The sequence below is a fragment of the Camelus bactrianus genome, chromosome 6, assembly GCF_048773025.1.
Source record: "Camelus bactrianus isolate YW-2024 breed Bactrian camel chromosome 6, ASM4877302v1, whole genome shotgun sequence".
NCBI classification, from domain to species: domain Eukaryota; kingdom Metazoa; phylum Chordata; class Mammalia; order Artiodactyla; family Camelidae; genus Camelus; species Camelus bactrianus.
In genome coordinates this window covers 53,728,395-53,746,628 of record NC_133544.1, presented here as the reverse complement: position 1 = coordinate 53,746,628, position 18,234 = coordinate 53,728,395, and the positions used below count along the sequence as shown (strand labels likewise).

Genomic DNA, 18,234 nt, shown 5'->3' with positions numbered 1-18,234 from the left:
TTTTAAAGAGGCTTGTAAATACCAATTAGGAGCATGTCTACTCCTAATTAGACACTATCATCTTTTAAAAAAAAGATTTAATATCTGGGGTAAGTTCTATCAACAACTGTACAGTCACTTTAATTTTGCACTATCTCCTGTTTGAGCCTGTCAGTGCTTCATGTACATGGGAATTCCCACCTCAATTCCACAGTTTCCTATAGCAGAATAGAATATTCTATTATAATGTTTGATTCATCACACTGGGAAATTGGGAAAGGGAGAGAGTCAAATATGCAGGTTGGATGCCATCTCAATCTTAGAAGCCTTACACTAACAGCATAGTATTCTGGCTCAATAAATATTCAGTGAGTGAATGAAGAAATCCTAAGATATTGACATATGACTGGGTTCAACAGTGAGAAAACATTTTCATAGCAGTTATAAATAAAAAAAGGCTATGCTCCTAATGTGCATTCCAGCTTTGTGTCTGAGGGGTAAAACTGATTAATGTTCTTTAATAATTGTGTGGATTTCTAGAGGAAAAGAAAGAAAACAAATTTTATTGAATATACTGTTAAGATTACAAAATCATTTAAATGCTAAAAATTCACGTTTGATTTCCTACCTTAACATCTGTAAATTGAGACACAGCAATATCAGGAATGTTGGGATGGAGAGCAGGCAGTTCACAATACAAGTTGGGAAAGCAAACCAAAGATCCCAGAAGAACCTGTGCTTCCACTCTTGGTGCCTATGTATCAGATTTTAAAAATCTTTAAAATGTATTTGATTATATCATTAAATTATCAGAAAAATTATTTTATTACCCAGTTTATACAAGGAAGTCAGAGTACAAGACCAAATTTAAAAAGGAAGGAGGAAGCAAAAAAGATTAGGTTTTCACCTATACTTTCCACATATACCGTTATTATCAATAAATCCAATGAACAAATAGCAGAGCTTTTCTCAAAAGCAGCTAATAAGCAGAAATGTGGCTACAGTTAATGAGCCGTAAACAGGAATGCAGCTTTGCTAACAGCATAAAATTACCCAAAATCTGAGGAAAAATATAAATAGTTCCATTTTAAAGGCAATTCACACATCATAACATATTGCTCTAATAAGCAGAAGCCTCAATGTCTCTGGATTATGTTTGTTACTTTCCAAGGACGAATAAAGTAACTAAGGATGAAAATGTTCCCTGTACCTTTAAGAAACAGGCACTAGTCTAGATGTGTTTTACAATATTATGCACATGATAAGAACACTGCCTATACCACTTAGTAAAAACAAAACTAGAAATTATACTTGGACTGCAGGTGAAGGTAACTTTTCATCCTTCTTCTTTAGCTGTATTAAGTCATTTCTGAAGCGTCAGCATTGAACATTTCTTTTTCTTCTGCTTTTTTCATGCCCACCAAACATCAACATCCACCTATTATCTAACATCTAATATATTGCTTAATTTACTAAATTACCTTCAAATTGATTTATATGTTTAATAATAGCTAACAAAAATGCTAAAATAAATCTATTAAAAATAGAAGACTTCTTCTGCTCACATAAAACAAGAACTTATCTCCAAAAGGTTTTCCTCATGTTAATAAATGTTGTAACAGAGATGAAGGAGTAGTATTCTTATGATTTTCAACAAAAGAACTCATTTCCATATTTTAAAAATAATCTAGATTTATAGATATAAGGCCAGCAGCATAAAGGGGCAGGGTAAGCCCACAGCATAAAGGGGCAGGGTAAGCCCACAGGTTATAATTTAATTTAAATTAATTTTATAATTTATAAATTATAAATATATATATATATAATTTATAATATATATATAATAAATTATATATATATATATATAATTTATAGATATAAATTAAATTTATAATTTAAAATTTAACTTATTTTAAATTATAACCAATTTAAAATAAGTTATACTATAAAAATGAAACTGAAAAAAACCCCAATATTTAATGAAAGAGATTAGCTAAAGGTTTTTCTTTAAAGTTGAATAAGAAAACCGTGAATATTCATTCAGGTATGAGAGGTATGATGAGGGACAGAACTGAAATATAATTACGATTAAGAGAGGCAAAACCTAATCAAATTATTCTGTAATCTTCCTGGGAGGGTGGGGATTAACAGAAGAAAGGTGATATGTATAGGATCTAAAATGAGAATCCAAGGAGCAGGATTTAGACTGTGTATCTCCAACATCATCCAGAAGAAAAGACTGCCCTTAACCTCACAGTGGAGATGTGTCAGGTTTAAATCCTGCAATGATTTGGTTTCCTGTGCTGCCTTTCTCAATAGATGTTCCTCATATGAACCACAGAAAAGAGAAAACAACTATTTTCTAAATTTTCCCAAAGATATTACATAAGTAGTAACATTTTGGATAGGAAGGAGGTTTAGTCACATAAAATGGATGCCTAAGGACATTAGGGCTTAATTCTCCTGCAGAACCTTGAGAAAGGCAGCAGGAAATGTGCCAACTAGTCATCTGGAATAATCAGTCCACTGAATAGGTAGTTTCCATAGTAAATGGATTAAAAGATGGCATTGGTTTATGCATCAGTCTCCTTTCAGTTCTATCAGCTTTTGCCAGTATCCAAGAGATTGATAATCTGTGTACACTGATAATACTCTAACAGCCTTGTAACTTGTTTACCATCTTTAGTTTGTCCTCCATTTAATCTATTCCTAGTTTAATATACTTATTTAACATTCCCAAAGCACAGATTCAAACATCTCTCTCCTTACTTAAAAAAAAATTCAACTGTTAATCTAATATAGCATTATAATATGATCCCTGGCATTAACAGACCTTCCAAGATGTGTAAAGCAGCATTCCTCAACCTTTACTGCCCATACTAATTATTTGGGATATAGTTAAAATATATATTCTGCTTCAGTAGGTCCGCGATGGGGTTTGATATTCTGCATGCCAAACATTTCTGGTGTGCAGATCACAGGCAGCTGGGATCTTAGGTACCTTTCTGTTCTTTCTGTCTATTACTCTCTAGTTATATTAATCAGCTTGTTAACAAAATGAATTATCTGTTGTTCCTAGGACACAGCTTACTCATGCCTGTTTCCCTAGGCCTGTAATATTTTTCCTTGTTTTCATTTTCACTTATAAAAATACTACTAATCTTTCAAGGACTTATTCAAATATCTTTTCCTTGGAAACTTCTGATAGTCCTAAAAAAATTAAGATCTCTCCTTTGTCTGAACTACCAAATTATTTTATTTATTTTAACAAACTCTTAAATTGCACATATAACATCATATCATGTTCCAACCATGTTACAAATATTCATTAATTCAATTCTTATAAAAATAACTCTGTGAGGAAGGTTATTTCTATTTTATAGATGAAGAAACTTAGACATAGAGAAATCAGGTAATCTGCACAAGGTCTTGCAAATAACAAGCGGCAGAGCTGAAATTTGAACACAAGCAGACTGGTTCTGTGTTCCATGCTTTTAACACTATGCTAAGCTCCTACTGGTTCCTCTTTGCTGTCCTACATTCTTTAGTTGTTAATATATATTGCTATCTTCCCAGCAGCAAACTATATTTTCCTTGAGCACAATATGTATCTTATTTATTCTATATCCTTCTGTATTCCACCCAAAGGAATTTTGGGGAAATGAAAAGTTTAATAACCACAAGAGGCAGCACAATGTTGAATACATACTAAGTGCTGAATGTGTATTTACACATTCAACTAATAAGCACCTATAAGCATGATGCTGTGCCAGGCCTGGAGATACCAAGATAAGAAAGACATGATCACTGTTCTCAGGGAACAAGGGAAACAGGGTTAATAACTAGCCATAAGTAAGGGTTCTTCTCTTATTTACACATTTCTTCTAGGTGATTGTATCCAGTTTCACAGCTACCAATATCATCTATAAGCTATTATCTCCTACTTTCACATTTTTGGTCCAGACATCTTCTTTGAGATCCTGGTTTATATACATGCAGTAGCCCTCCTGACATCTCATGGATGTCTAATAGGCAGCTTAGTATGCCCCAGATAGAACTCCTTTTCATTCACTGTAGGTCTTCTGCAGCTTATAAATGAAGTAACGTATGTTAAACTGATTTGCAAGTTATAAAGTACTGGTCAAATATGACTAATTTTTCTTTCCCAAATACTCTTAGTTTTTTTTGCCAGGAGACTTCCAGTTAATTGTTATTTCTCACTTACATTTTGTTCCAGAGTGATCTTTCTAAAATCTTTGCCTAAAATTCTTCAATGGTTACTCACTCTTTCCTTAGAATGAAATCTAACCTCTTGAGCACTTATAAACAGAGTTAATGCCTTTCTCCTTAGTTCACTTCTTTCACTTATATCTGATCATGTTCCAGTTACACTAAGTTACTTGGCATTGTCTCACAGCTCCAGAGCTGTATGAAAAATCCTCACATGCTGTTTTAGAGTTTAGAGTTAACGCCTAAAGCATATTTCTGGGTTACTGCATCTCTCTCTTCTCTTTCGCTATAGCCCATAGCCTGTTTTTAAAATTTTCTTACTTACCTCTGTTTATTTCCTTAGATTTTCTCAATTTTAAATTGTTTTGCTTATCAGACTTAACCCATTTTTTAGCTCTTTGGTCAATTTATCAAATTTAGTAATTTCTTACACTTCAGAACTGTTTTTTTTTTAATGTAGGAGAAGCAATCAATTCCAATTAAATTATATATATTTTCCTGAACTCCAGCTTGCTATATTTTATCAACAATGGCTCTTCCCTTTGTTGCTCTGTTAGTTGAATCTTGGTTAACTACAGTTTATTATATTATTAAGGACAGGAAATAAAAACTTACATTGAGAAAAGCTGAAGAAGCCACTCTACCAGCTGCTACAATAAAATCCATAATAAGCATCGTGGCACCAGGCAAACCAAGTGAAAAAAACTGAGGTGAGCAGTGCTTGATGATTGTATTGACAATATCCTTAGGAATAAAGAAAGAAGGGGGAAAAATACCACAAATATAATCTTAGGTATCAGCTAATCAATAGATAACATACAAAATAATAAAACAGGTAATAACTATACACTGGCTGACTAATTAGAAAGACTAATTTTGATTCTTCCAAATAATCCATTCTTTTTTTTTCCCCCAAATAATCCATTCTTGATACTGTATTTTGTTAAAAGAAAATAAACTTAAAACAATTTTTTAAAAAACTGGTATCAATACAGCAATTTTTTTCACCCTAGAGAGCAGGTTGGAAGGCTCTTTGCTTCAGAGGGTTAAAAATATAAGGCCCATGTGTTATAAAACTGAATTGCAGAGTAGTTCCTCCTGCCATCTACTTGCTTCCATGTGGTAACTCTATTTCTGAAATTGTGTGATCTGTTATGGGGCAAATGGAGAGAATCTCTTTTTTAGATAAACTGAAGTTCTCTGATGATAGATATCTAGCCTCGGAAATCCAGACCTAGGCATTTTGAGGGAATATTCTTAATTTGGTTATTCATTCATTTTGCCTTTGGAATTCACAATGAGGATGCAGTGTAACAGGCTGTATTACTCAATCAGATTTATCTTAAATAAAAGCTCTTTTTCCAGTAACTAACAGTATTTTATTTGAGACATGTTTATAAGGTAGAACACTGTAATTATTTCAAATTAACACAAATTTTTTCACTTTTCAGGAAGAGATATTATCATCTTTTAATATTAATTTAATGCTCTCTAAATGAACTGGAAGTGAAATTTAACCATATTATAATAAAAACATTTATATCACTTTGACCTGCAACCTTCCACACTTTTTAGTTTTATGTCCAGGATCAATCAAGATCCCTGAAGTAATGTTCTACAGACATATTTATGACTATCTAATGTAATGATTATATTGTTACAAATGCCAAATCAACATAATTGTCACTACATAATATAATCTATGGAAATAAGAAATGAGATGTGCTGACTCTTAGAGTAGAAAAAAACCTCTGCTGCATCACTAGTTGAGCAAATCCAAGTTTCAAGTGCTAGTTACCAAGCACAACTACAAAATACCTAAGAATTAAGAATTAGGTATTTTGTAATTAGGACATTAAAGGAAGAACATTAGGACATTAAAGGAAGATGTTGTCAGTGTAAGCAAAGGATGGTTTAATCTCTTCAAAAAGTGAACTAGTTGGTATAATACCAGAAGAAAAATGCATTTAATAATCAAGTCAACCTCATAACTATAAACCTCTTATGAGTTTGTTTTTCAACTATATTTCAAAATAAATGAGGTTATAAAAAGGAAGATATCTGTAAATAAACTTCCAAATAAAAGTGTTTTTAATCAAACACTTTTGATTAAACAAAATCAAGAATCAAAGATTAAACTTATAAAGTGACTTGTTAGAAAGTATATATATTTACCTGATCAATATGAAGTAATCCACAATGCATTATATTGTAGAAGTGTGTTAGAAAATCTCTATTTGGAGAAACATCTTGTCTTCTTTTCATTGTATTGCAAATAAGTTTATAAGCATGTAATTTACCTTGTTTATATTTATCAGTTAACATGGTTGCCTACAATTAAAAGATGTTGGTTTTAATACCAAAGTCAAATACTTTTTGCAAATACTTAAGCAACTGAATATAGCAAGCCATATATTTGTCTTCATTTATTTCTATGCTGGCCCATTTTCTTTAATGAATTAAATATCAAGATTACTGAAATTATTTTTATCATTAAAATGATACAACGTAGTTGTGAATAACCACACACTGTTTCAATTCAGAAAATGCACCAAACATATCAAATAATACTTAAAAGAATTAGTTCTTTAAAAGTACATAACAGATGCTGTAACACAAATTTGCGATTTATATTTCACTTAAATACAATAGAAACATAATTTTCTGTGTTCATTTTTGTTTTATTAATCAAAATGATGTATCTGGAGGAAGAGGTTGTAGCTCAGTGGTAGAGCACGCGCTTAGCATGCACAAGGTCCTGGGTTCAATACCCAGTACCTCCATTAAATAAACAAACAAACTTAATTACCAACCCCCAAAAAAACTACCAAAAGAAACAAACAAAAACTGATGCATCCTAAAAGTAATTTTGCCAGGCCCACTCTCCTCTCTATATAATCCCTAAGGGCTACTTCAAAACTAAGTGCTCTAGAAGACTACACAGTAGTATTCTATCTCTCAAATGTCTAAGACTGACCACATATTTATTAACTAAGTAAAACCTTCAAATTAATACTTTATATGTTAAGCTTACCTTGAAAAGCCAAGGTGTAAGAATTCTCAGTGGAGGAATCAAAACTGGTGGAGAAGGGGAGGTCAAGTTATCAGTTGAAATGCCGAGGTTATCTCTAATCTGTAATTTTCAAACAAAATGCAACAAATCTATGAGAAGTGTCTTCTTTTCCAATTTGTTTTACCTTAAATTTGAGGTCCAGTTTGTACCACTAACTATATATTTAATCACAATAAGGCATCAGTTTGTAGTAAGGGGGTGGGTGTGTGTGTGTGTGCGCGCGCGTGCATGCAAGAGACAGAGAGAAAGAATGCTATCTAAGGCTTTTCTATACTTCTTAATACTTCATTTTTCTTTCCTTTCCCTCTCGTACCTTTTCTTTTCTTTTTTTACCTTAGCTAGATTCTGCCAAAGTTCACAGAGGTAATCAAAAACTTGTGCATGTATTTCAGGGTCCATAATAGCATTGACATCCCCCAAAATGCCTAGCATTCTTCGCCACATTACAGTAGCAACATCGGCATGCCATCCTGTGAGAGTGCCTCCTGCCATCACACTACAACATTCAGATGGAAATTCGCTGATTTCTATGGAAAAAAATAATATACCAGTGTCAGTAATTTTTTTAGGGAACTGATCACAAAAACACAAAGGCGGCAAATTAACAATCTTAAATATCTACAAATGAATAAAAGAAATGTCACTATGCATTAGTATTACTTTTTTTCCTGATAAGATCAAAATCTCACCAGTTTATAATTCCTTATTATGACAATAATTACTTATTCAATACTGTTTCTATCTAGATCTACCTAAGGAGAAAATGATGCAGATACCAGGTGGAGAAATTTATGTTTAACATAAAGATCGTATTTTTAGGCACAAACTCTCTTTCATCTAATAGCTACTTCAGGTTACGTCATCAAATTAACAGAAAAATCTCAGGATGAAGAAAGAACCTTTACGAAGTCTTCCTAAGCTTGTTTCTTTATAGTTTAAACCTCCAAAGAAATATATTTCTATATTTTACAACTAGGTCAGACCTAACATTAAAAGGGGTATCACAATAGCATAAAAAAATTTAGACATAATCTAAAGTTTCCATAATTATATTTCTTTTGTTTATTAATACTGGCAAGATTATATATAAGACATAGATAACCTAGGGTTATCTATATATCTCATTACTGTCACTAATTTTGTGATATTGTACAAATTATTTAATAAACTCCCTAAGACTATACTTCCTCATCTATAAAATTGATGGTGTAGATAAATGTCATTATAGATTTCCTCCAGCTTAAAAACAAAAAAAGTCACTATTTTACACAATGTATATAATGGAAAAGGCAAAATCATTAGAAAGACAGTAAAGATTTTTCCTACTTGATAATATCTCAATGTACTGGTAATTTATAAGGTCATACTTAGTATACATACATCCTTTACGCCTAATGGTTAACTTCTTTCTCTTTGCATGTGAAGTGTATAACAACTGGCTGTATTATTAAAAAGTTACCAGACAGTACTTCATAATAATAAAAAATGGGCTCCTGACATAAACTTACTAAAAAAATTTCAAAAACAGTGCAGTTTTAAGCATCATTGTGAACATCATCCTATTCTACAGAACCCTAATTAACAAGTGATAAATCAACTAATTTGTAGTTATGAAGGATACTATTGGGACAACTGACGAAAACTGACTATGGACTAAAATTACAGTGATGTATCAATGCTAAAAAATATCCAGAATGTGGCCATTATATTGTAGTTACGCAGGAAATGTACACTTATTTTTAAGACAGTTGCTTAAGTATTGAGGTATAAAGGGTCTGATATTTCCAATCCACTGTTAAATGGCTCAAAAAAAAAAGGGTGGGTACAATGGGGTTGTTTCTGTGCATTCATGTGTATGTGTGTATGGAGACACAGAAAGAGATAAAGTGGCAAAATATTAGTAAGTGGTGGATTTATCTGAAGGATTTATGGGTATTCATTTTACTACTTTTCAGTAAGTTTGAAATTTTTTTCCAAATGCAGGGGGAAAAAACTGAAAATAAAAATCAAAAGACAAAAAATTATAAGACAAAAGTAGGAAAGAAAAGGTCAGAAGTAATCTACAAATGAGAAAATTAGGGCTATGTAATTGCATATTAAGAGAATGAGTACCTTACAAAAAAAAAAAAAAAAAAAAAAAAAAGGCCAGAAGTTACATGGTTTTAATTTTTTCCTTTGGGGGTCAGAGAGTAAATTTGCTACATTACCAATGAAAACTGGCATTTTATATTATTCATTATAAACATCTTATCAACTGTGTCCTTGACAAAAGTTTCTGACATATTTGCAAAATGACTTTTTACCCTGATGCTTGTTACATCATGTACAACTTAGCAAAAATAATTTTTACTAACTTGTAGTTTCTAATGTGTCCTAGTCACTTTTAAACATTTACTTAAACATGAAAGTATTTCATTTGAATTGCCTACTTTTTAATTAAAAGTAGTTGATATATTTGCAGAATGACTGATTTGATCAATTATTTCAATAAAAGCTTGATTAGCAAGTGATAATGCTACTACTTTATCCTGTGAATAAGCAGGTACTTCAGATAAAACATTAAGAATAATGATGCCAAACTATGTATTTCCTGCTTTAGAAAACAGTACCATATCAATAAATGATAATATAACACACAAAAATAATGCAATAACTAATGTCAGGACTATAATCAACTATGATAAAATATCAAATAACAAAAATCAAAATGTAACTGTCTTTCTTTAAGGACAAGAAAAAATGTTACAGTAACAAATTTCCAAAAGACAGAAAAGTCCAAAAGACTTATGATACCTAATATATATAAAATAGATAAACAAGTTTAAGATGACTTATTTAAAATCTCCTGACACTAATGCCCCAAAAGGAAAAATCGGCAAATATCTAATTTCCAAATACTGCCTAGGTCATCTGGTGTCTGAAGAACAGAGTGGTGAAGCTTCTCATCAAGCTGTAGATCCTTCTGTTCCATGTGATCTATATTCAACGTGGAAGGAGAAGGTGTCTGTGACCTGGATCCCAGACCTGAATGGACTGGAGAAGCGCTTTCTGAACCTGTGAATATAATTTCATAAAATTACCATAAAGAATATATTTAACACTCTACCAAAGATATAATGCTTAAAACCTCCATAAAACACAAATTAAAAATATCAAAAGGTAAGACAGTTATAAATTGGCCAAAGAGGTCAATAAAATCATAATACAATAGAAGAGGAGGGTCTGACTCAGTAGGAGAGTGTGTGTTCAGCATGCACAAGGTCCTGGGTTCAATCCCCAACACCTCTGTCAAAAAATAATAAACAAACAAACCTAATTACCTCCCTCCCAAAACAAACAACCAAAAAATCAGAATAGTATACAAGACTATATCTAGCAGTCTCATCTCATGTCTACCATGGGTCTAGTATGGAATCAAAACTGAGCATACCAGTTAACAGGAGCCATGAGTGAGAGCTGTGTACTCCCATTCCTGGTCCAGATACAGAAACTCTTGCTACTTTGTCTCACTTACTTCAGTCTTGAGGCAAGTCAGAAGAGAAATTTGCTCAGTGCTATATGGTACTAACACCACTAGCCTCGACATCTTTCATTTAAAAGCATGTTGAGAGTCAGCTATGGTTTTGCATATATTAACATTTAATTCTTTTTTATTGCTGAGTACTATTCCATGGATATTTAATGAATGAATATTTTACAGTCTGATTATCTGTTCACTGGTTAATGGATATTTGGGCTGTTTTCAATTAAGCCACTGTGAATAATGCTGTCATGAATTTTGAAATAAATTCTGAAATAAATACTTAGAAATGGGTATCTCATGGATTTTATCTACATTCCCTGATTACTAGTAATGTTGAGTATCTTTTCATCTAAATTTAAGGACAACTACAGTAAAAGGTGTTTATTGTAAAATAAGAATTTTCTCTAGTATTTCTCTTTGAGTAATTTAAATTCTGTAATAATAGGAATGTGGATCCAACCCAACTGGCTCCTGTCTTCCACTAAGCCCTTATTATGCAATGGGGCAGGCCAAAGTTCTTACTCATCCTCTGACAGAAAAGATGTGGAAAAGAAGAGGCAGGATGTGAAAACAGAGGATGGGTTTCTGCCTATTGAGTATTTCACTGGCCAAATTTCTTTTGTTTTTTTTTGGCTGGGGAAATGTGCCTAACTCAGACATGCAGACATCACTGCTCCAGTCTTATAAGTTCCAGCCAACCAGAGGATGCAAAAACCACCCTACTGATATTTCATCCATCATCCATCAAAGGGCATCAAACTACAATGGGAATCAGAGTGAATCTGGATTACACACTGGCCCTCTTGAAATATGGGCCACTAGCTGCTCAGTCTCCCTCTGGTCACTGTCAACCCTTGTGATAATGTGACCCTTCATTTTCCTACTCAGTTTCTTGGAACCCACGTGTCATAGTATTGTCGGAACTGAACACACATAAAAAGTTGCTGAGAAGCATAATTTACTGTATAAATACAGAATATTAGGACATTAAAAAAAAGGCCTTCTTTTAGTCAGTGTGCTTTATGTTTTCAGTAATAAATATTTTGCCAAAAACATCTATAAAAATCTAGGCTGACTCTGAAAGTCAATGAAAAAGATATAGTACAATAGTTCTCTCTGTTTTGCTTAGCTATTTAAAAATCATTGCAGGAAATGCTCTGGTACAAACATGTACAAAATTTTGCATAGAGTTCATAGAGTTCCTTGAAACTTATCCATGTGGACTCCAGGTCAAGAAACTCTTACATTAATTTTCTTTTCCTCCATTGTTACATAAAGAGGAGTGAAAAAAATAATACTTAAACAGTAACAAGTAATATTTAAATCTATCAAATAAAATTCTGAAAAGGTTCTTGGTGGCTTAAAAAATGCATTTTAGGAATACATTCCCTTAAGTAACTTTACCAGTAACTGTCACAACTTCAGTAGAGAAAGCTTGTTGATTAAGACTGCTTGTTTCAGAATCGATGTGAAGTGTAGTGAGACTAGCCACTTCTTGTTCTTCAGCACTCTGATGATGGCCAGCACCTGAATCCACATCAGCAGAGGATGCAACCCCGGTATCAGCTCCAAAGCCAAAATCTATCGGAAGAAATGCTAGTGTATAGAAATTCCAATTACAAAACAAAAATATTTACAAGAGACAGCTACTTCAGCAAAATGATAAAACATGAACATTCCCCCTAAATCTATTCTATTTACATACCACTCAGGCAAGTGTAAATCATGCTAACACTTTGAAGTTTACAATTAGAAATAAAATTTTAAAGGTCCTTATAGCCTATTATTAACAACAATAACGATAAAAGACAGATATATGATACATCATCACTATTCTTATCCATATTTTCTGATATCTGGAAATACACTTACTGCTTGTCAAGTTTTATAATCCTTAGAAGAGGTATATATAATAAAAATGGCACATATATGGTAAAAGTCATTTTTCTCTTAAATCCTATTTTCAGTCCGAGATCACAATAGTATACTATCCATGAGGGCAAGAAACGTACAGTTCTCCAAAGAATCTCCTAGCACTACACAACTTTGGTTCCCAAGCCTTTGACATTCTTCTTTAAAATTTTGGTACCCTTCACTGACTGACAAATACAGAATTACAGCAGAAAAGCTATGTACTAGCTTAATACCACTGATGTCATTTTAACATGAAGCAATTATTCAAGAAGGGTTCTAGGTAATGCAGCATTGAACATAACTATGCTGGATATTCTGAAGCACTGACCACAACTAGGTAGTGGTTTCCAAATAAGACAGCATGAAATAGTGCCATCTCATAACCATGACTGTACTTTAATATCAAGTCCATCCTAACTCTTCCTTTCTACATGTCTGATCTTAAAATATCATGTTTTATGAAAGGACAGTGTTTTGTTTTGTTTTTTAATGTTTTTAGTTGGCAAAATAAAGTGGTCTCAACTTGAAGTGATTCCCTAAAAATTCTTCTGGAATTTCACTGAAAAATGAAATCAAAATACTTATGTAGGAACCCCTAAGCAAAGTTAGAAAGGAAGGTGATGGTTATGTGATCCATAAGTTAGCCTGGAACAGAAAACAATGAACAAAAAACCGTATCACTCAAACAGAAAAAGATACTTGCTGTCAAATTTTCGGCCATCATATTGGAAAGCGCTGAAAGAATCCGAATGACTATCTGAGCTGATAAGATCACTGCTCCCTGCACTGGCAGGAGAAGTCCATTCTGAGGGTACACCTGGGTCATCAATAGGGCGCATTTGGCTCTGCTTGTTTAGAATATCAGGGAGGTCTTTGGGAATTTCGAGGCTGCCTGGACTACTTCCTCTTCTTGTCATAGTCTAAAAATTCAAAAAACATTACATCATTAAAAAATTTTTTTTAATTTTTGTTAAGTCTGAAATCTTTAATTTCCAAGACAATCATCACAATAATTGTTGAAATTTAGGACATAAAGTAGGCAGAAGAAACACTGACTGAACAGTATATAACTATATGGAGCTGGAGCCTGAACTACTGTTGGTCTGCCTAAAGCAAAGACCCAAATACCATATGTGCTGGGCCCAAGACCTTGAAGCCTCAAAAGGATCCACAGAGTCATTAAGTTAAGACAGTGGAAAGAGCAAAGTAATCAAATAGAAAAAAAAGAAGCAAATGGAAGAGATAATGGAGGGAAGAAAGATGGCAAAGATGTCACTCTATAATGACTATATTACTTTTTTCCCACTTAAAGAAAAAAACTAAAAAAAAAATGTAATGGAGCTACACATTTTCACTAAAGATAAACTGAAATCCAAATGGAATACTTTCATTAAAAAAAAGCAATTCTACATATATTTATCTTTCCTTAACAAATAAGCTTTATTAGGAATAAAATTGCTTGTATTTTCATTTTGCCATAATTCTAATACTGAATGATAACTTGAACATCTATTCCAAAGTTATCCGGAATGATTAAGCAACTGATGTTTATGCTGTCAAAACTATGGGAGTTGGACCAGAAGACCTCCTATCCTCCTATGTTAACACTTCCTGCTGAGCGCTGACAGCAGGCATCAGAGTAACCTAAGAGCAAGATGAAAAATAGAAGAACTAGGAAGGTAGTGGCTTATATCTAAGTAGCTGAGCAAACAGGGACTCCAATCATTCACCCTGATCAAAACCATAAGCTGGCTTGTTTTAAATCTTCAGATAAAAATATCATAAAAATATAATTTTAAAGTATTAATTCAAAAAAGGGCTAAATTTCAGGGGAAGGCTAATTTGAATATATTACATACACATACACGTACATAAGTATGTATCTTTTAGTTTCTCTACCCTCCTCTCTAAAACCAAATAAATAAAATAACACTTACTGAGGCATTACCACTTCGAAGTCGTTCTGCTATAAACTCATCCATCAGATCAGGAACATTAGCATTGCTGCTGCCAATATCACTATTAAGAGGGGGCAGTTTTGAGCTCATGTCCTCTTTATTGACTAAAAATAAATAAATAACTATATATAGTGAGGAAAGACTTAACTGCATTTTCTAAATTTGAAACAAATAAAAAAACAGCCAAAACAAATTACCTATGCCATATCAATTATTTGCCAAACATGCATTAAAGAATAATTTCTCTCCTTTTAGATTTAATTTCAAGAATTAGTAAATTGATATTTATTTTATTTAACTAAGCAGATGTTAGTCAATCTTCAGTATGACCTTAAACAGCAAAGAAAGCTTATAGATAAGCACTAGTTGGAGTTAGGTTAATATTGCCTATAAAGAAACTGGTATATTTTTCTTTCTTCCTGCTCTATGCTTCTATTTGGAGCTTTAATAATTTATAATTCCTTTTTCCCCAAAGAATACGTGCAAGGAATAGATCCCTTGAGTTTAAGTTGAGGTATTTATGAATTAAAATTCTTTGATTTTGACATAATGCTTCTATTCGCTACAAAATCTAATTTTATTGCTTTAAAAAAAGATTTTATTTCCACAAAGGTTTTTGTTTAAAAAAAACCCACAATAATTATTTTTATTTTTTTAAATGACTACATTATGATTCACATTAACAAGAAAGTTTCAAACTTGGGAAACTAACTTACAGAAAATAAGGTATTTAACTATTATGCTGTTAAAAAGGTGACTCCTCTGCAACTAAAGGAAAATCAGCACTGTTTATACTTCTAATGAACTACAAAGCATTTCAGGTTAAGAAAACACACTGGTCAGGAACTCATTGTAAAATACCATTATCTTTATATTACTTGGCCAGGCTTTGCTCAGCTGTGAAATACTGCCCTCAAGTGGCATTAATGGCTCAATGCAAGATGCAGCGTTCTGTTAATCATGCTAACAAAACCGTGTTAAACAAATAAAATCAAAACCTACCTTACTGCTGAAAGTTAATTTTCTATAACTGTAAAGTTATTTTAAATTTGAACCAAGATAAGAGAAAACAGTTACCATAATCTTGCTTTCTGTAATCTGTCCATAGAGGTTCCATATTTAAATCATGATTGGCTACCATGAAACCTTTATGCACATCTAAAATCTCAGAAAAAAGAAAGTAATGATAAGTGTTTCACGGATGTAACTTGCATTCTATACAAATGAATGCAAAACTAAAAAGCCTACAGCTTGTTTGGAAATGGCTTAAATGAAAAGTAACTAAATCCACTTTGAGATTTAAGAAATAATTTCCTCTTTAATGATAGTCAAGTAAAAATGTAGATGCTTGGTTTCCATTATGTTATACAATGTCAGAGTAGTTTTCTACCAAGAAAATAATAAAACCAAATAAATAGCAGTAAAAATAATGAACCCAATTATGTATATAGCTGGGGACCTTTTAAATGTAAACTATAGGCAGGCAGGGGAGAAAGTATTCCAACTCCTCGGTAAACTTAATTTCAAGGTTCATGTAGTATACACTCAGAAAAATATCTGATTTAGATAGCCTTTGGAAGGTCATTAAAATTTTCCCGTATCTCCCTCTTTCCTATCTTGTTCAGCAGCAAAGAGGTTTAACTAAATGCTTTATAAGGGAAATTAGTAATTTAAATAAACATTTTATGCTGGGAAAAATACAGCTGGGAAAAGGCGCATGCATAACCAAACAGAGAGAAAGCAGTGACCATCCCAAAGCTTTTTGATTGCTTATAGCTTGCTTCAGTTGCATTAAGCCAAACTGGTGCTGTCTTTCTCCTTTTGCGCTCTGCACACTGTTAGTGCTCACCTGCAGCTTTCCTTCCAAAATAGCCCATTACATGACTGTACAGATCCCTCAGTGGAGCCTCTGGTGGCATTCTGTTCTGCCTCTGTGGGGAAACATTTGCCTTCGGCTTCGAAAGAGCATGTACAACAGTTTTATAAACGCCACCCAGGGAGCCCTGCTGTAGTCCTGCCTCATGACTTGATGACCTAAGAGTACTCTGACTACCTGACTGACTACTTGCAATTCCTTCTTTCTGTAAAATGACGGTGGGAATCTCTGTAGATTCCTTAACTGTCTTACTACTTACTGATGCCGCACTAACTGTATCTAGAGGCCTGTACACACCAGGTTTTACCAGCTCTGTGACACTATTTGAGCTGGTGTGGGGGTTGCTGGTGCTACTACTGCTGCTACTACTAAAGCCACTGAGCTTCCGCAGTCTCATCTTCCATGGAGCCTCCTTGTTTTCCAGAGGATTGTAAAACTGAACTGACTCAGTAGATGGTCTAAAAGTAACATGAACACTATTTCGTTTTTTAGTAGCAATTTTCATGATTTTGGCTCTGTGAGTTACTGTTTCAGACAAGCTCCTTTTAGTTGGAGAAAGCTTGCTAGTGCTTGTAACATGAGGCATTCTACGGTTAACAGGTGCTTTTAGTGTAGTTTTCTTGGCATGCATAACATGTGGGACAGTGATTTTTTCATTAATTTGCACACCCTTAACCTTTTCACCTAGTGTTGTATCTACACAGGCATCTAACTCTGTGGCTGTTTGTCTATACAGATGTTTCCTCTTTTCTTTATCACAAGGGCTATCTGAACTAGGTTCCGATGACTGTTTATCACTGTTTAGCTGTTTACATTTTTCAGAAGTTTTTGTTCTCATAAAGCTGTCTAACTGGTTGGTTGCAATATTACTCATGGAGACAGCTGAGTTTGGTTCTTTTTGAAATTGTATGTTTTCAGGAGTTCCAACAAACGAAGTGATATTTTCTGATTTACTTTCCTGATCTATGTATTCTAATTTATCTAAGGATGATTGTTCATCCCTATTTACTGCAATAATCAGTTCCTGCGAAGCTGCATCTTTACCTAACTCGTTTTTACTATGATTTTCCTGGTTTTCCTTAAAATATTCTTTCAGGGAGGAAAGAAGATCATCATCTCCTTCAAGGTCAATGTACTGGATTTGTTCAAAAGCTGAATCTGCAAGTTCTACTGGATCTATTAAGTGACAAAGATGGTCATATATGCTATCACCAACTTCCAGAGAAGACTCTCTACTATGAGTATCAGTGATGTGGCTTTCAGTGGATCTAGTTATTGAAGAAGCCTCTGTGGAACTCTGCAAGCTTGGCGCATGACGGGATGAACTGTCAATGACAGGAACTGCACCTTTGGCTCGTTCAACAGTGAATGGTTCCAAGATATCAGAAGTGCTGCTACTTCGAGGCAATGGCTGCTCCTCATTCAAAGCACCAAAAACTTCATTTCCAGTGTCTTCACTTTGTGAAAAATGTCTGACCCTAGTTGGACGGGGAAGTATTTGAGCATCATCAATATCTGTAAAAAACAGAAAAATTACATAGAGTAGGCACTATATGAATATGAAAAGTAATTATTCATTTCAATCACACCCTAAGCATATGCTTAAAAGTAAAAAAATTTGAGATTCTTTTGTAAGCTCAATGAAAGAAAATCTATTACAAATAGGAATCTGTTTTTAAAA

General features: G+C 33.2%; 1 protein-coding gene across 10 annotated transcripts in view; it reads right to left on the bottom strand.

Moving 5' to 3' along the window:
* The window catches only part of RALGAPA1 (Ral GTPase activating protein catalytic subunit alpha 1), a 204,395-nt gene that overhangs the window by 96,085 nt on the left and 90,076 nt on the right, over positions 1-18,234 (bottom strand). For 5 of the 10 annotated variants that reach the window (XM_010967048.3, XM_074365642.1, XM_074365640.1 and 2 more), the window contains 10 exons: positions 16,527-18,068; positions 14,657-14,781; positions 13,423-13,639; positions 12,210-12,386; positions 10,181-10,336; positions 7,616-7,809; positions 7,244-7,342; positions 6,385-6,540; positions 4,825-4,953; positions 608-733 (listed from right to left, as the gene is read on the bottom strand). In XM_010967048.3, coding sequence (XP_010965350.3) covers positions 608-733; positions 4,825-4,953; positions 6,385-6,540; positions 7,244-7,342; positions 7,616-7,809; positions 10,181-10,336; positions 12,210-12,386; positions 13,423-13,639; positions 14,657-14,781; positions 16,527-18,068 — 2,921 coding nt within the window. The remainder of the gene's footprint in view (positions 1-607; positions 734-4,824; positions 4,954-6,384; positions 6,541-7,243; positions 7,343-7,615; positions 7,810-10,180; positions 10,337-12,209; positions 12,387-13,422; positions 13,640-14,656; positions 14,782-16,526; positions 18,069-18,234) is intronic. The other 5 variants (XM_074365641.1, XM_074365644.1, XM_074365647.1 and 2 more) reach the window with 3 other exon arrangements.